Genomic DNA, 23,347 nt, shown 5'->3' on the forward strand with positions numbered 1-23,347 from the left:
AAGAACCGTTCTGAAGGTCACTGCTAAAAGCCCGATTCTAAATTAAGTAAAAAGGAAACTGCCTTGCTGATGCCATTGAGAAACCAGAAGACCTGGTCTCAGAACCCGTCGTAACAAGCCACCAGCTCTGTTCTGTGTCCCCATTTCTTACTCCTGCTTATGTTTGTTGGCTTCCTTCTGTTCAAACGCTGAAATCGCCCCGCACAGTTACAGCAAAAGCGCGTACTTACGCCGCCCAGCTTTGTTTTTTAAGTGTTTTCAACTCTTCCTGGACAAGCTTTTCTCTCAACATAGTATTATAGGCAGTCTGAAGTTCAGAAAGAGTGTTGATATCTTCTGTGAATCCCGTTCTATTTTTTTCTCGTTGAATTTCATGAAGTGCGCATTTCAGATGTATTTCTGTGGAAATTATCGTAGAACTAATAAAATGACAAACTCTACTGGGAGTTGGGACATCTTATGTTTCCCTTCCCTAAAAGACGTTCCACCAAGCTGGCTGAAGAGCCGCAGAGGTTCTTGAGGAAAAACTTGCTCTATGCAGTGACCGAGTGACTGCACAGGTTTGAGCAAGAGTGGGGGCTCATCAGAGGGCACAACTCAACAGCCTGATTGGAACTAGCCCAGCATTCTGCCAGCAGAGACCAGGCCATTACGCCAACTTTGGGCCAACCCCAGGGTGAAATGGCATGCTGAAGCCATGCCCGTCACAGCGCCACGAGGCTCCTCACCAACAGTGTCTGTTCTGTTGATCGTCCGAAGCGCAGGCTAGGGAGCCCCGCGAAGCCAGTCAGGAATTACCGTCTCACACTCCAGCATCAACGGTCTGGAGCGATCTGACTTCCTCAGATATGTGTTCATTTGAGCTCCCTTCAAACACTGTTCCTCTAAAACAAAAAAGATCATTCTTAGTTCTGTGTGTCTTTGAAGGGAGTTAACTTTCTCCAAAATGAGAACTTACATCTTTCTGGAGTCAAAGGCGACACCCAGCCCTGGGTTGGCACAGTACCCAGGACAAAGCAGAGCGTTGCTGTGGCTCTGCGGGCCGTGGCGGGACACCCTGCAAAGCAGTGCTGTCGGTGGGTCAGTCAGCACTCTCTGAAGATGAATGTTTTGCTCTTGTAGGTGGCCTTAGCCATACTGTGTGGGAGAATTCATGGAGAGCAGAAAAGAAGAACTTTGGAAAATGAAACCTCGGGGAACTCCAGAAGAAGATGACTATCTGGTAAAGCAAAAGCTCTAACTTTGATAATTCATGCGCCACTCTGCATGTCCCCGAGTCACAGTCATGACCTCCTGTCTGTCCTCCGCTGATCTCTGCCCTCACACACCTGTCAGTTACACTGCAGGAGGGAAGGCGCTGTGGTGTTCCTGGGAGAACGGTGCCGTGTGTATCGGGAACGTAGCCAAGGAGCTCAGCAAGTCACTGCATCCTGGGGTCGTGGCTGATTTATGAGTCTAAGAGTTGCACCAGGTCATCTCCATGCTTCCTCCAATTCTGTCTGTGATTTTAAATTAGAAAGAATGATCAGGGCCTGGCGTGGTAGCCTTGTGGCTGAGGTTCTTGCCTACCATGTGCCAGGATTCCATATGGGCACCAGTTCTAAGTGTCCCAGTGTTTCCCATCCAACTCCCTGCTTGTGGTCTGGGAAAGCAGTCGAGGACGGCCCAAAGCCTTGGGACCCTGCGCCCGCGTGGGAGACCCGGAGGAAGTTCCTGGCTCCTGGCTTCGGAGCAGTTCAGTTCCGGCTGTTGCGGCCACTTGGAGAGTGAATCAGTAGATGGAAGATCTTCTTCTCTGTCTCTCCTCTTCTCTGTATATATGACTTTCTAATAAAAATAAATAAATCTTTAAAAGAAAAAAGAGCCAACAGTGCATATAGAATAGGTGTTCTAGAAACCTGTGTTCTCATGGGTCTTATAGCAGCACGAGAGATTATTGTAACCAAAACTTAACTTTTGAAGACAAGTCTCTTATCCAACATTGGCCAACTGCAGGATTGAATGCTGTTTAGTCTGTTATTTGATTGAAAAACTGTAGAAAATTTTGGTTTCCATCTCTTACATTTCTAAATTATCTCAACTGCAATTTTACCACAGATTACTTATTTTCTCCTATTTTATTTTCTTAAAGATGGATTTATTCTTATTGGAAAGTCGGATATACAGAGAGGAAGAGAGAGAGAGAGGAAGGTATCCGTCCACTGATTCACTCCCCAACAACCGGAACAAAAACCAATCCAAAGCCAGAAGCCAGGAGCTTTTTCCAGGTCTCCCACGTGGGTGCAGGTCCCAAGACCTTGGACCATCCTCCGCCTTTCCCAGGCCACAAGCAGGGAGCTGGGTGGGAAGTGGAGCAGCTGGGATTAGAGCAGGCGTCCATATGGGATTCCGGCACTCTCAAGGCAAGATCTTTAGCCACTAGGCTACTACGCCGGGCCCCTATTGTTTTAATAGACAAATAATAAATTCACTGGGCACACACTCTAAAAAATTAACAGTATGCACAAATAAAGTCATTTTCATTTTTCAAATGCCTTTCTTGCTGTTTCAAAATCTGCTCCTAACCATTCATTAATATCAGCTGATTAAGCTCATTGTTTTAACAGCCAGAATGGACAGAAGCTGTATCCTGTTCAGCTCCATGTAGGAAAGCGGAGTAACTGGGAAAAGCATTGGCTGCCACGGTGCCGTATTACTGCATGTGAAATTCAAACGGCAAGAGCAGTCATTTTACCACTAGAAATTACAGACAACTCTATGAATTAAAATTACTCTGCATAACATGTAATGAGCAAGATAAACACTAACATCATTTCCGGCATTAAAATAGCCTGGATCTCCACACAGAGATGCACATATGAGTGAGAAGTAAACTTACTCATAAAGCAGGACACCATGAAATGTATATATTATTTGAAAGTTCTTTAAAAGTGTGCTAGTATTCCAGTCAACTAGTGGAATGACACATTCAATGCAACCTTCTCCTGACTCATTGACTGTCTTAAAGTGCAACTGGATAAAGAAGTATAGCCTTCTCAGGAAATGAGTTATTTCTGTTATTTTTACAAAGATTATTATATTTTTAAAAATAATAGAAAGAAAACTTCCTCGGTGTTGGCGTCGCAGCTGCATTATTTCAGGTCTTCAAACATCTAGGTTTCCGTGGAGGTCTCAGGAGAACCTGCTCAGAGCGGCAGGGACTGGGCCCTCACCAGCAGGATGGCTCTCAGCCGCCCTGGACACCCTCCCCTCTGAGCAGCACAACGATTGGCCACTGGCGTTGTCTTGTGCAGTGTTAAGATGTCCACTTTGTTTCCTCTGTAGAACAAGGACGCAGGCGAGAGCCGCACGCCGGGAAGACCTGGGCTCCCGCGCATGCACCAAGCAGCCCCCGCACAGGACGTGGACTATCCCCCAGAACTGCAGCACACGCAGGCGCTCTTTCCAAAATGGCGCTTGCCCCTTAAGATAGCTGCTCTTACCTCATCGCTGACCTTCCTGTACACTCTGCTGAGGGAAATAATCCACCCTCTAGTCACTTCCCATCAACAGTATTTTTACAAAATTCCAGTCCTGGTCATCAACAAGGTCCTGCCAATGGTCTCCATCACCCTCTTGGCTCTGGTGTATCTGCCGGGGGTGACAGCAGCCGTGGTCCAACTTCGCAATGGAACCAAGTATAAGAAATTTCCACCTTGGCTGGACAGGTGGATGTTGGCAAGAAAGCAGCTTGGGCTTCTGAGTTTCCTTTTCGGCGTACTGCATGCGCTGTACAGCTTATCCTATCCCATGAGACGCTCCTACAGATACAAGCTGCTCAACTGGGCGTACCAACAGGTAGGAGGGGCGTGTTGACAATACTGCTGAACTAACCAGTCTAGGTCACCTAGACCTGTCCCATTGGAATATCAATACCCCAAACTAATGTAGAAATTATATGTTAAGAAAATATTGAAAATTTAAAATTATTTTATTATAGCTTCATTTGGCCTTGGTTATATACGCTTAGATTGAAGAACCTGTTTTAACTTGAAAATAAAGTGCAATCTTAACTGTATGTGTTCGAGTCCTCTACCACCTTCTAAGCTTACTTGTGAATGCTAATTGTTCTGCTTATTTGCCACCTGTGGATGCATATTGTAAATTCGTCCAAACCATCAAATAATAATTACATAATAAAAATAACAGGTCATATTCATGTTGTATTTGAGGAAAATAATTACTAGCTGCTGTGTGAAACTTGTGTTAGAAGAAAGCCGGGGGGCGGGGGGCAGGGGCAGGGGCGGCCGCGGACCTGTGCGGCCTCTTGGTTTTCAGAGCCTTGCTAGTGGACAGGAAGTGTGGAAGGAGACATGGATGGGAAGTAAGTGTTGTTTTCATTTGTCTTTCCTCTTTTACTCCCCGGTAGGTCCAGCAAAACAGAGAGGATGCTTGGATTGAGCATGACGTCTGGAGAATGGAGATTTACGTGTCTCTGGGTATTGTGGGACTTGCCATCCTGGCACTTTTAGCTGTGACCTCTATTCCATCTGTGAGTGACTCTCTGACCTGGAGAGAGTTTCACTGTATTCAGGTAAGTGAGGTGTAACAAATTCTGATCGTCTAAGAGGTTAATCTTTCTGCACTCACACTGGCAAGTGCCTTGACCCACTCACCAAAACACAAGACAAAGATCCCTCACTTCAGGCCCTTAATCACACACTCTCTCGTCATTTTTCCTACCGTCTCCAAATAGGAAGAGTGTGTCTAGATCCAACTAAAAGGCAGTCCCCAAATAAAAGTATTCTGATGTTTGAACTTGTTACACAGGTTGCTGGTCATTTAACTAGAAATATATTTTAGGTAACCAATATCCATGATTTATCCGTTCTCTGCAACTAAAACTATTCTTTATCTGTCTTCTGGCTTTAATGTCTTTTAAGTTACACATCTTCATACTAGCCAGGAAAAAAAAAGTCTCTCCTGGAAATATGGAGTTTATTTATATAAGGTATTAAAAGATCTCATTTTGCTTTTCCAAATTAAATTTTGTGTACCTTCCTCAGAAGTTTTTAGATATTCTTGAAATTCAAAAGTTCCCACAGACTTACTGAAGTTCATCCCGCAGGACTCCACGTAATAAGAGCAGTATGCCAGAATGCGGAAAGACAGGATTCAGAGGACTAAATTTAATCCCATCATAAGCGCTGCCAAGATGTCTAGAGTTTAGTTAGCACTTATGGGTGGACATCTTTGGAAATTTCCATTGAGTCAGACACCCTCCACAAGTTCACTTCAGCAAGCATCAAGACACCTGCTTAAGCTGGAAAGTATGGCTCGATCTGAACTGGCCCCGCGCAGCTTAGAGATGGAACCACAATCCCCAAAAATAGTTGGGCCCCATGGACATGGGAGCTCGCAGTCCCTCTAGGAGGAGCTTTCTTCCTGCGTCACTCCACCTGCCTGGCACACACAGGCTAAAGGCCACGTTTCAGCACGTTCCGTAATTTAGCCACTGCATCATTACAATTGACTCCAGTTTGCTCAGTGTGCAGCCCCTGGTCAGTGATAAGTATGGAGCACACATCTGGTAAATTATGTTCAAAGAATAGCATGTACTCTTCAGTGATTAGTGCAGGAAGATTTCATTTAGAGCTCAAAAATCAGCTGGACTATGATTTGCCTCATTGCGGCCTCTCTGGAAATGTAAACACAGCTATTTTCTTGTGCTCATGGAGGCTGGAGAATACGCCCAAGTAACTGAGAGCTGGATGCATTCTGACAGGCTAGTGATCATTTCCAGTAAAGTGAACAGAAGTCAGAAATCATCTAGAAGAGCTGCCGTCAGGAGGCCCTGAGATTACATAGATGCATAAGTTATTAATAAGCAGGTTTGGTGCCAAAGCAATCCAATACCAGCTGAGATTTTTCTCTTATTTATTTTATTAAATTATTGTGGTAATCATCAGTACTTTTCCATCTTATCAGAATGTCTTTTTTAAGATTTCTTTATTTTTATTGAAAAGTTAGATTTACAAAGAGAAGGAAAGACAGAGAGAAAAATCTTCCATCCACCGGTTCACTTCCCAAGTGACCACAACGGCTGGAGCTGAGTCGATCTGAACCCAGGAGCCAGGAGCTTCTTCTGGGTCTCCCATGTAGGTGCAGGGTCCCAAAGCTTTGGGCTGCCCTCGACTACTTTTCCAGGCCACAGGCAGGGAGCCTGAAGGGAAGTGCAGCACCCAGAACACAAACTGGAATCCATATGGGGTCCTGGTGCATACAAGGCAAGGACTTTTAGCCACTAGGCTATCATGCTGGGCCCTGAATGTCTTTTATGCTTTTTAAATCAAAGGCCAGATTCATTGCTCACTAATTCCCTTTAGTATTTGGCTAACAAAACCAAAATATAGCACATTAGTTGTGCTCACGAGTAATGGAGAGTTCAGATAGATTTTTGCAGCAATCTTCAAGAAACCCACCAAGAGTCCTTAGCAGCTACCAAGTGCACATTGTTGTGTTGGTTCTGCCAGATTGTCATGATAAGGACACAGTGCTAATAGAACTAAGGCAACTGCACAAGAGACAAAGTGCCAGAGATGTCCTAAGGGAAACGAGCCAAGCGTCCGAGTACTAGGAAAGCAGAAGACAAGATTGTTGATCACAAGAAACCAGAAGACACAAGCATTACCCCAATGACAGATGTACAGAGTGGGAAAATGTGAGCATCGTTAACAAATCCTATAGGAAAATCAACATGACCCAGAGGGTGTAGGGTGGAATAAGCTCCTGTGCAGCCAATGTTCACCAAGTTGTTCCTGTTTTTCTTTTTTGCAGAGCAAACTAGGAATTGTTTCCCTGCTACTGGGCACAATACACGCGTTGGTTTTTGCCTGGAACAAATGGATAGATGTGAAGCAGTTTGTGTGGTATACGCCCCCGACCTTTATGATAGCTGTCTTGCTCCCCATCGCTGTGCTGACAGCTAAAGGCATACTCTCCCTGCCGTGCTTGAGGAAGAGGATACTGAAGATCAGACGTGGCTGGGAAGATGTCACCAAAGTGAAGAGAACCGAGACGTCTTCCCAGCTGTAGAATTACTGTTTACACACAATTCTGTTCCATAGTTATATATTCCATCATAAATATTTCAAAGTTGTCTTTATAAATAAAATGATCATTTGATCATCTCAATGTGCCTTTGTTTATGGGTGACAAATTGGACATATACATGAACATTTCCTTACAGATTTGCTTCAGTGTAAAAATATGCTTTAAAATCCTGATCTTTAGCATATTGTCAATATTTGGTAAAGCTGAGCATAACAGAAACAATCACCTCTGCTTTGTCACACTGCCAAGCATAACAAACAGGAAGTGGACATATGCACTAGTCCTGGCTACACCCCACACAGGCATTACGAACTGCGATCACCTGTGTCTGTGATACTGCTATATCCAATGGCAATGTCATTATTACAGAACTTTCATTCTCATGTAACAAAATTTTACTCATGGAATATCAATCTCAAAAAGCACTCAGAAGGGGCTGATGTGATGACTCAATTGTCTAATCCTCCACCTTCAAGCACCACTTCCCATATGAGCCCAAGTTTGTGTCCCAGTTATTCCACTTCCAATCCAGCACCCTGCTTATGGTCTAGGAAAGCAACGGAGGATGGCCCGAAGCATTGGGACCTTGCAGCACCTGTGTGGGAGACCAGGGAGAAGCTCTGGCCTTTGTGGCCATTTGGGGAATGAACCAACAGATGGAAGATCTTTCTCTGTGTGTGCGCCCTTCTTTCTGTAAAACTGATCTTCCAATAAAAATAAAATAAATCTAAATTGAAAAAACAGGAGGTAGGCATTTAGTTGAGAGGTCGGGATGCCCATTGTAATGCCCAGGCCCCATATTAGACAGCCTGAGCTCCACAGCCACCTCTTCCTGCTAACGATGGCCCAGGTAATTCAATTCCTGTTGCCCATGCAGGAGACCTGAACTGAGTTACCCACTCCAGACTTCTAGCATCTGGGACACAGACTTGTGGGTGGAAGGGCTTTTTCTCTGTCTTATATGTCTCCCTGTCTCTCACACAACCTTTTTTTTAAAAAAAGATATATTTACTTTTATTGGAAAGACAGATTTACAGAGAGAAGGAGAAGCAGAGATCTTCCGTCCACTGGTTCAACTCCCCAAATTGCCTCAACAGCCAGAGCTGAGCCAACTGAAAGTCAGGAGCCTGAAGTGTCTACCTTGGTCTCCCACGTCGGAGCAGGGCTGCAAGGACTTCAGCCATCCTCCACTGCCTTCCCAGGTCGTAAGCAGGGAACCGGATTGGAAGTAGCACAGCCTGGACATGAACTGTACCCAAATGGGATGCTGGCACCACAGGCAAAGGATTAACCTGTTACACCACTGCACTGACCCCAACAAATAAGTAAACTCATTTTCTACACAGTAAAGCAACAGTAATATCATACACACATTCAGGCAAAAATAAAAGTTGGACTGTCCAGAATAAAAAGGAAATTGTATAATCCACACTTGAGATATGTATAGCTTACATATCATGAACCAATTACTGAAAAGACCAACCATTTATCATCTGTCCAGAACTTGTTAACCAACCGTGAGTTCAGAGTTTTCCCAGCAGCAAGAATCATCACAAGCTTTATCTTTTATACAGAGAGGCCACTTAAGCTAAAACAACAGGATCAAAGCTACTGGTAGAGATAGGAAAAACAATTAGTACGTTCATTGATGGAGTCTATTTCTAACTTTTTGCTCTGTTACAAAGAATATTTATTCATTATTGCATGGAGGGAGTGGCTGAAGAACCTCCTTCATTGTAAGTTTGAATGTTGCGGACAACTGGAGCTCTGACATGCAGAGGCACTTTTACAAAGAGTGAAGAAAGGAGTTAAGAACAGCACAACTGAAGGCAGAAGAATTCACCGTAACAGAAAGGCAATCTAGACTTGTAAATCCAGACTTACAAACCAGAGTCGACAAATAAGCATAACCACGGGACCACTTCATGGAGCATGACACGTGAATCATGCTCACCCAGCTCTGGGACGCAGCAGCAAGTGCCTGCTCCTTTACCTGCAAAGGAAGTGGCAGCACCTCCACTATGCAGAAGGAGAAGGTGAGGGCTGGCCTCCCCAGCACCAAGACAGCATCGAGACTTCAGCTCGGAAACCAGAGTGCCAACCTCGAAGGGCGCCTCAAGGACGCGTTTGGGGGCACCAGCTGGATTCCAGTTTGGCTACTGGAGCTCTTGTCTCTGCGAGCCATCGAAATAAACAACATCAGGCCTCTTCTGAAGCATGAAATAGACTCTTTGGAAATGCAGGAAATAGAAGAAAAACACAAAACGTCTATATTCAATTTATATTTATAGATCACTAAAAACAAAACAGCTAACTCCTTGTGGTCTATCTGGATTTTTTGACAATGGTTGGATAGTATTTTTAGCAGCAGAATGAAACAAAAGCTTGTGGTACACAGAGTACTAAAACAGCATATGGACAACAGTGCCATCTTGAGATCTGATTACTGTTTATAACCCTTGCCAACACTCTTGAACAGTGACTTTTCTACCTCTAGTTGTTGAATTCTTAACTTAGTGGAAGGTTAAGCTCATGATTATAAAGGACATTAGGAAGTATATCATTGTAAAAAACTAAAAACATAAGAGGAGGGAAGGAGCTTAGGGTGGAAAGCAACACTATGGTCTTGAAACAGTATATATGGGGCCCAGCACGGTAGCCTAGTGGCTGAATTCTCACCTTGCATCTGCCAGGATCTCATATAGGTGCCGGTTTGTGTCCTGGCTGCTCCACTTCCCACCCGGCTCCCTGATTGTGGCCTGAGAAGGCAGTGGATATGGCGCAAAGCCTTGGGACCCTGCACCTACATGAGAGACCCAGAAGAAGCTGCTGGATCCTGGCTTCAGATTGGCTCAGCTCCAGCTTTTGCAGCCATCTGAGGAGTGACCCGGCAGAGGAAGACCGTCCCCTGTTTCTCCTTCTCTCTGTAAATCTGACTTTCCAATAAAAACAAGTAAAGCTTTTTTAAAAAAAAAAAACTGCATATAAGAAATATTTGAAATTTGTTCTTTTTATATAAACAAAAAAGTCAACAAAAAGTTTTTTTCTAAATATGCTAATATATGCTTAGATCTACCATTATTCAAAACTATGAAGCATCTCCATCTACAAGGCCAGTGTCAGAGAATAAAGTACGATAGAAATTTTCTAGTCTCTATCCTCAATCTGGTATGGGAAGCTAAATTTTAGTATCACTAAGGAAGGAATGTCTAATTCTGTTTATAAGGGCAGAGTCGGGAAAGTGTAAAGTTGATGTGAAAATAGAACTATTTGAGGATTAAAATCTAAGTAGGAGTCCTTGAGTCGAATGGAGGAAGAGTGGTATAGCAGGTAAAGCCTCCAATACAGATGCCACTCTGAGTTCTGGCTGCTCCACCTCCGATCCGGCTCCCTGCTAATGCTCCTGGGAAACCAGTGGAAGCTGGCCTAAGTGGTACTTGGTACCCCATACCCAGATGACGCTCCAGACTCCTGATTTTGGCCATTTCAGCCATTCTGGAAGTGAATGTGTGGATGGAAAATCTCTAACCCTCTCCCCACCCCTGCTTAATTCTGCCTTTTCAAATGAATACATATTTGAAAAAATAATGGAGAATAGGATATACTGTTGTGATGTGTTAGAAGGTCAACTTCAGAATGAATGGAACTGAGTATGGAAAAAAAAAAGTACCAGATTGGGTAGAGACAAGGGCCAGAGGTCCTGCGCACGGCGCCCTGCACACAGGGTTGCTGTATAACATGAACCTATGTTTGGACCTTTTCCTTCAAGGTCCTCCTGGGAAGTCACTGGAAAACCTGAAACGGGTGGGAATCATCACCAGATTTGCATTTCAGAAGGATTTATGGACAGTCCATGCGGGAGATAGTTTGATGGTGAGGGCCAAAGAATGAAGGAAAGTTGGGAAACTGTAAGGATATTTAAAAGGTGACTAAGATATTCCAGGACAAATAAGAATTTCCATTTAAAAATAATTACAGAAAGCATGGATAGATGAGGTGAGCTTATGAAATATCCTAAGAAGACAAATGTCCAGGAATTTGTGACTAGTAGAATATGAGGCAGGCTTTGGGAACAGCAGTGAGGGCCCCATCCGTGGCGCCTGCCATCCTGCATCAGCTTGCCTCGGTCAATCCAGCTCCATTTCTGATTTTAGCTTCTTGCCAATACGCAGAAAGGTCTCGAGTAGCTGAATCCCTGTCATCCATGTAGGGATTCAGTTTGAGTCCCAGATCTTGGCTTTGGCCTGACCCCAAAGTCACAGCTGCTGTGATTAGCAGACAGGAGATCTCTCTGATTCTGCCTCTATCTGCCTTTCAAAAATGGTGTGTTAAACAGAGAAAGCATTTAAAGTAAGATTTCTAGGATTCTTGCAGCTTGGGTGATTTAAAGCATGATCGCTTTACAGATTGATTTAATGAGTGACTGATTAGAAAAGGAGAGAGAGCATGTTCTCTCATTCACTGACTCATTCACCAATTGGTCACAACAATCAATTTCTGGATCCAGGAACTCCAGTCAGGTCTCGTTCCTTAGTGACAGGGACCCACACACTTTGGCCAGCCTCCATTGCCTTCCCAGGCGCGTTAGCAGGCTGGGTCAGGAACAGAGCAGCCGGGACTCAAACTGCTCCTCTAACGCATGGCTGTATTACAGACAGCGGGTTAACTAACCTCATCGCAAATACCTGCCCCAAGAATGGCAACTCTAAACATGACAAAGAATTCTGCAAAAGTAGCAAATGTTTCATGAAAACAAAAATAGAGTTGTGTTCTATATATTTTATGTTGTTTGCAATAACCTCAGTTGCTAAGGGATACAATTTTTTATAGTTTCAAGATGCACAAATAGAACTATAAGAGGCACACAATTTGAGCAGTGGGAAGGAGAAAGAGGCAGTTTCCTGCTCCTTAGAAAAGGCCATTTTCTTTCATCGAGAGGCAGACAGGAAGAGTTTGCACATGCTGGTTCACTCCTTGAATGCCCACAACAGCAAGGGCTGGGCTGCGGTGAGACCCAGAGCCGGTAACACAAGACAGGAGTCCCACATGGGAGGCAGAAACCCGACTACTGAGCCATTGCTGCTGCTTCCAGGATGCACTGGCAGGAAGCAGAACCAGGGATACTGAGATCCTCTACTCTGATACAGAACATGAACACGTTAACTGCCACACACACACTCCCGAAAGGGGTTAAATAAAATTTACAATGCAACTAACACCGTCCTGGAGAACAGCCACCCAGTGTTCTCTGGGTAGAAGGACCAGCACCTAAACTGTCCTTAACCAGGAGCCAGAGCCTGCCTTCTCCACGAGAGTTCTTTTTCCTGCCTAGAATGAGTCTTCCTGGAGTTATCTTCTTTAACATTTAACAAGCAAGAGGCAGTAACTGATTTTTTTTTAAAAAGTATTACTTAGAAAGAGTCCAGTATAAACTTAATGTTAAGCCTTGCTTGGTTAATCAAAAGTCCTCATTCCTCGTGCCAATTCTTCCAGATATTTTCAAAAGGCCTTTTGAAGAGGTAATAAATTATTGCATCTTTAATTTGTTGAAAATAATTCTGTGCTTGGATAACTAATAAGTCACTGACTTGTGACCATGTCACATGACCCTCGGCTAAAGTCCAGGACCTTCTTCCCCACTCCTCCCCCAGCTGGTCAGGAGTCTTCGCCGTCATGGCTGGTGAGTGGGTCCGATTCCTGGAATTGTTCATGGATGCCCATTTTCATCGTGCCAAGAAAAAGTTGTTAGTTCCTGCAGCTACAGAATTGCTGAACTGGAAGAAAAAGACGAAGTCCCCTGAGGTGTCTAACCCTTTGCCTGGAGGCATGACGCCACCAAAATGAAGCTTCCCTCAGCAGGAGCTGTGTGCTTCTGAACGCTGAAGAGACAGTGAAGGACGCTGGCCACACTCCTTCCTGTTCCTCAGCCAGCCCAAGGCCTGGGCAGACACTACACAAGGTCTTCTAAGACGGAGCCAGGAATCCCACCACGCCTGCAGGCATCCTCAGGACCACCCGAGGGACCTCCACAAGCCCCCAACATGACCCTGGGAAATGATTCCAAACCTATCCAGCCTGTCATACTGTCACAAATCATGAGTATTAATAGGTTGATGGTGCAGAGTTCAGTACTATGCAGCTGGGGAAATTGACTTTAATTTTTTGATAGATGGAAACCTTTTGGGGACAATCGCCAACATAAGCTGTGTTGTCATACAAGTCAGAGTTGGGATGGACTGGCAGCACCAGTTCCTCCGTCTCAGGCACAAGCCCCTGTGACCGTGTGGGCTCCATGGGGCACAGATTAAAAAAAAAAAAAAACCCTCTTCGCTGACACCGGTGAGGAAAGTAAGGTCTTGACCTCCAGTCACCCTGCCTCCTGGGAGACTGGCAGAGGCAGATCATCAAGCCTCGCTGAATTAAATGTGGTGATTTGTACCAGCGGGGTGTTTTCCCCAGGGACTAATTGTTCAAAAGCATGGAAACAAACTACAGCTTACTCAAGCAAAGATGAGACCGTAAGAGGGTCACCAGCCAAACTCCGCAGTTTCTGCGCATGTCTTAGCTTCACAAGTTCTGACAGAGCCGAAAAACTGCTTGTTCTGCCCCTGCGCCGGATGGAACAATATTGTGAAGTTGAAAGGGGGTTTGCTTCTCATGTTCCCTTGGACAGCTGGCGGAGAATTAAGAACCAAAGGTACTAAGTGGTCCTCACCCTGATTTCACAGAACCACCACCAACAGGCCAGACTGAAGAGAAGCCATGGCCATGGGTAGCCCCTCCTCGGTGAGGGGAAGCACACACCCTTCACCTGCCCTGGGCCCTGGAAGACGACCAACCAGCACCCAATCAGATGCCCAGTAGTATCCCAACACTACCTCACCTCCACACATTTCTGCTGTTAATGCCTTGTTCCTGTTGCTAATCCTATTTCAGATCATCCCTCTACTCAAACCAACACCAACCTCTCCTCAGACGCTATGCCTTGGTAAATTATTCTCAGAAAGCAGATACAATCAGAAGAAAATTATTTGGCTTCTCAGAAACACATCTGACTTTGAACAAACATCCAACCTGGCACTGTAGCCCCTGTTACAACATAAAAAGTTCCCGTTCCTAAGGCCAACCCTTCCACTTCAGCACTAGAGCCTGGCCTTTTCATGCACAAAAGGCTTTGCGGTTAAACTGTGCTCCGCTGTCCCTGTTACTGGTTTGCCTTTACTGCATCACTGCCATTGACTGCACAAGCTAAAAAGATAATAGTAACAAGGGGTGGGCATTTGGCCTAGAATTCCAGAGCAGCATTCAAAGGGCGAGTCAGAGGGGTGGGCATGTGGCACTGTTGCTAAAATGCTACTTGAGACACCTACATCCTATGTGGAAGTCCCCAGGTTCCAGCATTGCCTCCACTTCTTCCTTTTTTGAGATTTATTTATTTTTATTGGAAAGGCGGATATACAATGGAGGAGAGACAGAGAGGAAGATCTTCCATCCGATGACTCACTCCCCAAGCGGCTGCAACGGCTGGAGCTGAGCCAATCCAAGGCCAGGAGCCAGGTGCTCTTCTGGGTCTCCCATGTGGGCACAGGGTCCCAAAGCTCTGTGCCATGCTCAACTGCTTTCCCAGGCCACAAGCAGGGAGCTGGATGGGAAGCGGGGCCGCTGGGATTAGAACTGGTGACCACATGGGATCCTGGTGTGTGCAAGGCAAGGACTTTAACCACTGCACCATCGCACCGGGCCCTGCTGCCTCCAATTCTGATCCAGCTCCTGCTAATACACACCCTGAGAGGCAGCAGGTGATGGGTCAGATATTTGGATTCCTGGCAGGCCTGGCTTGAGCCTTTGGCTCCTGGCTTTAGCCTGGCCAAGTTCGAATGGGAGACTTTCTCTTCTCTCCCCATCCCCACCTCTCTCTCTGAGGGACAGCAGAAATAGATGCATCAGATTAGAGAAACAAGTAGAGTGACTGCGCCACCAAGATCTGAGCAGAGACTTTGCATAGGAAGCAACAGTTCCTAAGAAAACCACACATGAGTTTTTGCTCCAAGTGAACCAAACCACATCATCTCTAGAGAAATCCTTAGCCGGATGTTCTGTCCAGGAACCTTTCTTCCCAAATACCTGGGATGCTGGCTGCAGATCTCCTGTAAGAATTCAGCTGTCTTTGAGCAAGTCTCCTGGCTTCTTTGCTGGGGCTGGAGGCATAGGGTCCAGAAGGACTTCTGCAGTAATGACAGAAGTGTAGCAAAGAAGTGTCACCTTCCTAAAGCACTTGCCGTCAGGTTCAGATGCCACCCAGAGCTGTGACTTCTGGGACAGGAGGCTCCCAGAGAGGTTCCAGGACTAAGTTGGAAAGCAGTCATTGTAAACATGATTCATTTAGGTGAGATTATAATGGGGGATGGTAGCCCATGAATCCAATATAACTGCTCTCCTATACAAAACAGAGAGAGATCCAGAGAGGAAGCCATTGTAAGGAGATGAGAAACACACCAGCACCGGAGATGACATCATGGAGACAGAACAAGGTTTGGAGTTATGCAGCCACAAGTCCAGAATACTCAGGCCACCAGAGATTAAAGACGCAAAGGGTTTGCCCCTACAGGCTACAGAGGATCTGCAGCCTTGCCAACTCCTTGGCTGTGAACTGAACAAGGATATAAAAATGACCACTTTGCACATGAAGCATCATATTCTGAAAGGATACACCAAATATAATCCTGGTCCCAGCTCATCATTATCCAAAAATCAGCCTTCAACCTCCATTAGAACCAGAGTTCATGGGATGATGTTCTGTGGCCCACACAGCTATAATCTAGAATACTTTCTGTCGATGCTAAGCAACATCACTTCAAATTATAAATCCCCTGTGACGTCTCCTTTTATACATGATATTCAGGGAAGCTTTTTACAGAGTTGCACATAAACAGGTGGCACAGAAGGCCAAGGACCCAGTGCTCCTGGCTGTGACCTTGTACACAGTGGTGCCCCCACGGCTCCCAATAGCTTAGCTTCAGTCCTGCACATTTGTACAGGGCCACCTTTGTGCAGGAGGGCTTTGGTCCATGATAAGGGTTTGAGGAGAGTCCAGAGCCTCACAAAGAGATGTCCGCATGGCCTGTGGGGATCCCCACTGGCTTTGTGAGCTTGCCAGTCAGGAGCAGAGCAGCGTGAGACCGTCTCAGACTGCCTGAGCTGAAGGTGTGTCACACTGCTGGGGAGAGAACCACTGAAGGGACAGCAAAGTGGGATCATAGTCACGCCACCCTTTGGAATACCCAGATCCCACACTGGATTGCCTGCTTCAAGTCTCAGCTTCCACATGAACAGCCACAGTCATAGTTTCCTCGTTTTGAAACTTTGGGTTTTTACTTACTACAATAACAAATCTGACGAGACATATATTGAGTACCATTTTGAAAATATGAAATTAAAATGCAAAACAGTCTCTAACAATGCCTCTGTTTTCTAACCTGGGTTCCTAAATCCATGTTAAATTGCCTATTCTTTTTTACATATACATCCAAAACCAATTTCTTTGCATTCCTTTAAAGGCAGCTGTTTTCACAATGTAGACCAGCAGCTTGCTTCTCTATTAGTCAATCCTAACCACTTCCTCCCCCAGGATAGCCCTTGGACAAAAATAAAAATTATTTTATTCTTCTCAGAGAACAAGACAAAACATATACACCAACATTATTTCAAGTTTTAATTTAATCTTTACGATGTCACTAGTAGAGAAGGGAAGGATTTATAGAAAATCAATGGTGAGTAAATGCACTTAGTTAATTCTAGGATGGAATTCTCTGTTCTCCTTGGCAACCAAATGCTTGATTTTCATAATTCAACATATAATTTTAAACTAGGGCAACCAGACTTGCAACACAAAAACTGGAATTTTATTATTAAATTACAGTGGTAGACTGCACAAATCAGACCAAAAGAAAGAAAAAAATATTTTCAAAATAATCTTTCCCGAAAGAATGCTCAAGAATCCCCTTCCTGGAGTGACTGCTGGGAAAAGAACAACTCGTCCACTGGGCTCGACGTGTCTCATGAAAGCTGCTGAGATTCAGTTCTCACTTCTAAAGAAGTAAAAGAAGAAAAATGCATCGTCTTTAACAAAACCCACAACAGTGCCAAAATTTTGCCTCCCACTTTGGCATCCTGCCTTTTTTCCTGAAAGATAATATCTTCTCCATTATAACAGGCTGCCATCACACGCACTGTCAACAAGACGAAAGAGGACAGAGGGTCAGAACAGTACCACAAACGGAAAATTATGGAGCCAGCCGACCCGAGGTACTTTCTGGGTTGGCACGTACTAATGTCGAGATGTGGAGTCACATGGGCCCTTTAGCGAGGTACAGCAGCGTGGGAAATGACAGACTGGAAATTCCTCTGCCTTCATTAAACAATGGTGAGTGACTATTATATCATCTTGATGGTGTGCTGTTACCAGGTAGGCTCAGAAAACCTTTTTATCTCCAATCATATAGAATGTGCTATGCATATTAGGAAACCAATAAAGCCATCAATGACCTTGCTACATCTTTCCACCACTGTCAAAAACAAACACTTTCAAAGAAGACTACTTTTTTAATTAATATTTTCAACCGGTTGCAGGGAAAGTAAATGCTAACTGTCTAGGGAAGGCACTCTCCAAGTTACACAAGCAGAAAATATGTTTTTCCAAACTTGACCAAGAAAAGCACCCTGTGAATCCAAGGTGTGGGGCAAGAGAAGCAGGGAAATTAGACAGGAGATGGCGGAGCAGGGGTCTGTTTTCTTCTCATTGTTCCACTTGCGTGTTGGCTGTGTTGCATCAGCCCTATTGAATAGCAAGATGTGGCCTGTTCTGAACAAGACACTACATAGAAAATTATGTCAGCTTTGTCAAACCCGTAAGTGCCTTATAAATGTCCATAGCATTTTACAACAGTCTAGTTTTTTAAAAAAAAAATCCTAAGAAAGATTGCGTAACTATAGCATTAAAAAGATTTTCTGCTGTTAAACGCTCATTGATGCTAGATATAAAATATTTTAAGAATTACTATTAAGTTTATGAGCTAAAAAAAAATTTAGCAATTGCCTAGCCTAGCTTCCTGGTTCACCTTGTTGTTTTGTTTTCCCCACACTATGTATTTTCTTTCCTTCATGACTCTACTCAAGGAAAGGACTTTCTGTTTGTTTTTGAGAACCAAGGAAGAGATCATTGTTTTAAGAGGAAGAAGAAAAAAAAACACAAAGCGAATTAAAGTCCTCTAAGCAAATGGAGGAAGATATATTTACAGAACTTATAAAACCATTTCTAATAAAAAAAAACAATAAAGACACCTAGGACTGTCATTTTGCCAGGGTGTCTTTTGTTTTTTTCTGAGCACTTTGTGACATGATCGTTTTTATCCTCTTAGTGAGATGGCTGGTCTCCCACAGCCAAGAAACCAGTAGTCATGGAGATGGGTGTGCCAGGCTGTCCGCTAAGCAGCACAGGCTCCAGGGAGACTCAAATCTACCTGAAGCAGTAAGAGAGAAACACAGGAAATAAAGGAGTGACCCATAATGGAGATGTCGCCCTTGCCACTATTTACTGTAGGGTCTCAGTCTCTCCCATGGACGTACACATGTATGTGCTGGAACACGTGTGAGTGTGACAGCTGGTAGAAACAAAATGATCAAACCTTTCAGTTGCCAATGACTTCTGATTCTATGCTGTTACAGTAAATTCAGACATTACATCCCTGAATAACATACCATTCAAATTCAAAAGCTATACTCTGGGGTCCGGCACGATGGCTCAGTGGCTAAACCTCGCCTCGCATGTGCCACATTCCGTATGGGTTCCGGTTCATGTCCTGGCTGCTCTACTGCCCATGCAATTCCCTGCTTGTGTCTTGGGGAAGCACTATAGCATTGCCCAAAGCCTCTGAACTCTGCACCTGAATGGGAGACCTGGAAGAAGCTCCCGGCTTCGGGTCAGCTCAGCTCCGGCTGTTGCTGCTATTTGGGGACTGAACCACCAGATGGAAGATCATTCTCTCTGTCTCTCCTTCTCTTTATAAATATGTCTTTCCAATGAAAATAAACAAATATTTTTTTAAAAATAAACTATCCTAAAACAATTTGGATCAAGACTTTTTCCTTGTCCTCACAAGTTACACCCCCAGGCCTGACCTGGCATTGCACACCTCCACGTTGTGTCCCCAAACTCCTTTCCTAGTTTGGTCTGTAAGTTTTCACCTCCCTGAAAACCCAAACTACTTACTTACTTCCTAGCACGGCTATGACTCCATGGTCTTCATATCATTAACATTTTTTATTCCCCAAGAATCCTTTTTCTCTAGTCTTCCCTTATTCAGAATCCATCCGTTGTTCAAGTACAACTCAAGAGTTTATTCAATAAAGGCTTCTATGGTTAACCAACAATAACTCCTTTCTATTCTCGCTCAGGATCATATTTTTGTTGCATACTTATAGGAATTTATATCTTAATAAGTACCAAATATTACCAACTCATCTAAATAACAGACTTTTGATGAGAAGGGTTGTGGCTAATGCAAAAATTTTCAAAAAGTAATGGAAATTTACTATAAAAAGTATGCATGAATTTCAAAACAAATATTTTTTCTACAAAAATTTTTAAATGCTCTCATTTATTTTCATCCCATGACAAGTTTATCTTGAAATTAATAAAGATTTATATTATTGACAAACATGGATTGAATCTCTTTACCTGGAAAATTAAAGATAGGAATCATTAACCCAACTTAGGAAATCTACGTTTTAACTCATGTATATATTAAGAGAAAGTACAAGCTTCTGCTGACTTCTTCGTTCAGTCATCATACAATAACATTCACATTTTTAAAAAATCCTTTACCATACTACCTTCAACCGCACAGAGGAAAGGATGTTCAATTGTTAGGAACAAACCCTTGGGGCTGGTCTTGTGGTATAGCAGGTAAGGCTGCTGTGGGGTTGTTTTTTTGTTTGTTTGTTTGTTTTGTGTTTTTCCTTAAGGTTTGTTTTTTCTATTGGAAAGGCAGATTTACAGAAAGAAGGAGAAAGATCTTCCATCTGCTGGTTCACTCCCCAAATGGCCACAACACCCAGAACTGAGCCAATCCAAAGCCAGGAGCCAAGGACTTCTTCTGGGTCTCCCATGTGGGCGCAGAGTCCCAAGGCTTTCGGCCATGCTCTACTGCTTTCCCAGGCCACAGGCAGGGAGCTAGAAAGGCAGTGGAGCAGCGAGGACATGACCTGGAACCCGTGTGAGATTCCAGTGCTCGGAAGGTGAGAATGAGGCCACTGAGCCATCGCGCCAGCCCCAAAGTTGCTGCCTTTGATGCCAGCGTCCCGTTTGGATGCCAGATCATACACTCGCTGCTGCCCTTGTGATCCAGCTCCCTCCTGGGAAACACAGCAGAAGATGGCCAAGTGTTGTTTCCCTGCCATCTATATGGGAGCCCCAGACAAGTCTCTGGGCCTTCAGCCTGGCCCACAACTGGCTATCAAAGTCATCTGGGAAGAGAATCGGCAAACAGAAGATCCCTCTCTCTTTCTGCCTCCCCCTCTCTCTGTAACTCTGACTTTAAAATAAAGAAATCCTTAGAAAGAACCTACTCTTAAAAAGATGTGCACTTTCAGGCCCGGCACGGTGGCGCAAGTGGTTAAAGGTCCTTGCCTTGCACGCCCGGGATCCCATATGGGCGCCAGTTCTAATCCCGGCAGCCCCGCTTCCCTTCCAGCTCCCTGCCTGTGGCCTGGGAAAGCAGTCGAGGACAGCCCAAAGCTTTGGGACCCTGAACCCGTGTGGGAGACCCGGAAGAGGCTCCTGGCTTCGGATCGGCATAGTATTGGCCCGTTGCGCTCACTTGGGGAGTGAATCATCGGACGGAAGATCTTCCTCTCTGTCTCTCCTCTCTGTATATCCGCCTTTCCAATAAAAAAATAATAAAAATAAATCTTTAAAAAAAAAAAAGATGTGCACTTTCTACCACATATCTTCAGAAAACAAATTCTGACTTTCCACTCTGAATTAGATTGCTGAAGCAATAATCCGGGTGATATCAGACAATAGTTAAATGCTTTAGCTGTTGACAGTGATTAGATTTACCATGTACCGCTATGCTGCTTTTAAAGGGTTCTATTTAAACTGAAGTACAGTCAATGCAAATTGCTTCTAGGAAATCAATTCTGACAGAATTTAGCTGTGCATGTCTCCAGCCAGAATTCTTTGAGTTTTGGCTTGCCATCTCTATTTTGCTTTCCTGTCCTCATGGTGTCCTGCCTGCAAGCATGCTTTGCCAAAAGGAGATTCCCTGTTACACTTCATCGGCAGAGGACAATTGCACTCAGGTAGACTCCTGGCATGTGCTCTGAATGAAATCAGCCACCCACCTCTTATCAAGTTCTAGTAAGAGACTCTTCCAACTTTTGCAGGTAAGCACTGTGCTAGCTTGGTACAAGAAAGGCTGGGAGCAGAAGAGCTGGGTGTTCCAAGCAGTAATAATGACAGATTCTGTAACTAAAGAAGATACAGCTCTGAATGGGCCTGGAGAATTCAAGAAAGGAAAGGATTTAACCAGCGGGTCACTTAGTAGATGGGGTCATCTAGCAGGGTCCCACCAGAAAAAGAACAAAAAAATGCTGTACTCAGAGAACTGATGAACAAAAGAGAAAGCTAAGTAATTTGGAAATGCACTAAAAACAGGCTTTAAATTTTTTTTTCATTTATTTTCTTTATTTGAAAAGCAGGCAGATAGATCCCCCATCTGCTGATTCACTCCTCAGATGTCAGCAAAAACCAGGCTCGAGCTAGGACAAAGTTAGGAACCCTGAACTTAACCTAGCTCTTCCAGCAGGTGGAAGGGACTCACCTGAGATACCTGAGCCATTACTGATGCCTCCCCCAGCATGAGTTACCAGGACGCTGGAAGGGAGGAGAGAGCCAGAACTTGAATCCAGACATTCCAAATGCTATGGGCCTGGTATCCAAGTGGAGTCCTAGCTTCGACACCAAACACCACCAGTCCACCCCTTTATGTTTTAAACTACAAATTAGAGTTCTGCGTTTTCAAGCACCAGCAAAACTGTAACTTTTCAAATCAAGAAATAATAAAACCACAGAAGTAATTCTGAAGAAAAAAGAGATGGACAATTAAAACAATTTTGTCTCTTGACAAAGAAGGGACAACGAGTATGGCCTTATTTGTCAGTATACACAAGCACCTGAGCTTTCCAAGCTGTACCTGAAACTGCAGTACTGCATCAGATGTGACATTCACAGCAAGGTAATCAGGAACAGATGTAGAGAAACCTTGAAGAATGGAGTACCCCATTCCAACTGGAACTTGCTTGGAAAACTCCCTTAGAAACCTTTACTAGATAAAATGGAACTGGAAATAAAATTGCAATTAAAAATCTAAAAGCTGTTGTGATATAAAGAGTTATCAAAAATATTTGCTCTAAAACTCAGATATTTCAGTTGAAGTGCGAACTTCATTTATGGGCACTTTTAACATGACTATATGAAATTAACTAGTTTCTCGGTATATACATTTTAGGTACAATGACTTAAAACTGTATTTTAAGGTACTGGCATATTAAAAAGTTCAAGTTCACAATGGGCGTAAAGAAAAAAAAAGCATGAAAATGTTCTTGTCAGTTACAGAAGTCCTCTTAAGTAGAAACAATTAGCTACTCGCATCTAAAATTATTATAATTATGACAAAGTAATTTACATTCCTAATGAGCTTGAATCACAAACAGAACATAAAATTACATGGTCTTTAATGTGCTTAAGACTTTGAAGAGATTACTATCTAGAATAACTTTTTTTACTTCTGTACTTAAAAGGGAAATTTTAAATTATCTAAATAATTCAGTAAGTATTATAGATAAAAGGTCAGATATCATAATTCACTTGGGAAAGGTGTATGCTATAATGACACTTTGAAATGGAAAAAATAACAAAAATTATAGTAAGGTAAAATAAAAATTGCAGTTATATTAAAAGCCTATGTGGCCCTAATTATGATATGTGAAATCATCTAGAATATAAGAGAAGGGCTCAGGGATCACTTTTTAAACAAGTTTTTTAACATAACACTAACTCTGGACAGAAAGTCATCACACTTAGAAGGGCTTATTATTGAAGCCAAATACCTTTCTAGAAAAAGCTCAGGCGCAAGTTGGAGTGTGATGGGTGCAAAACAAGCCAGGGCTACAGAAAGCCGTATGCCTCTTGGTA

At 43.8% G+C, this 23,347-nt stretch overlaps 1 protein-coding gene across 1 annotated transcript; it reads left to right on the top strand.

Moving 5' to 3' along the window:
* Positions 1–1,108: 1,108 nt before the first annotated feature.
* STEAP1 (STEAP family member 1) lies at positions 1,109–7,160 on the top strand. The gene is made up of 4 exons (XM_040964868.1): positions 1,109–1,222; positions 3,325–3,837; positions 4,409–4,573; positions 6,817–7,160. The coding sequence occupies exons 1-4, from the start codon at positions 1,154–1,156 to the stop codon at positions 7,072–7,074; spliced, it is 1,005 nt and encodes a 334-aa protein (XP_040820802.1). The 5' UTR covers positions 1,109–1,153; the 3' UTR covers positions 7,075–7,160.
* Positions 7,161–23,347: the final 16,187 nt, after the last annotated feature.

The sequence above is a fragment of the Ochotona curzoniae genome, unplaced genomic scaffold, assembly GCF_017591425.1.
Source record: "Ochotona curzoniae isolate NIBS_2020 unplaced genomic scaffold, NIBS_Ocur_1.0 scaffold_3835, whole genome shotgun sequence".
NCBI classification, from domain to species: Eukaryota; Metazoa; Chordata; class Mammalia; order Lagomorpha; family Ochotonidae; genus Ochotona; species Ochotona curzoniae.

What these genes read in the sequence shown, in the direction of transcription:
- STEAP1 (XM_040964868.1), top strand. Translation starts at nt 1,154, where the DNA reads ATGGAGAGCAGAAAAGAAGAACTTTGGAAAATGAAACCTCGGGGAACT. An exon ending in CAGAAGAAGATGACTATCTG is followed by an intron (nt 1,223 to 3,324) that starts GTAAAGCAAAAG and finishes TTTCCTCTGTAG; the next exon opens with AACAAGGACGCAGGCGAGAG. An exon ending in GAGAGTTTCACTGTATTCAG is followed by an intron (nt 4,574 to 6,816) that starts GTAAGTGAGGTG and finishes TCTTTTTTGCAG; the next exon opens with AGCAAACTAGGAATTGTTTC.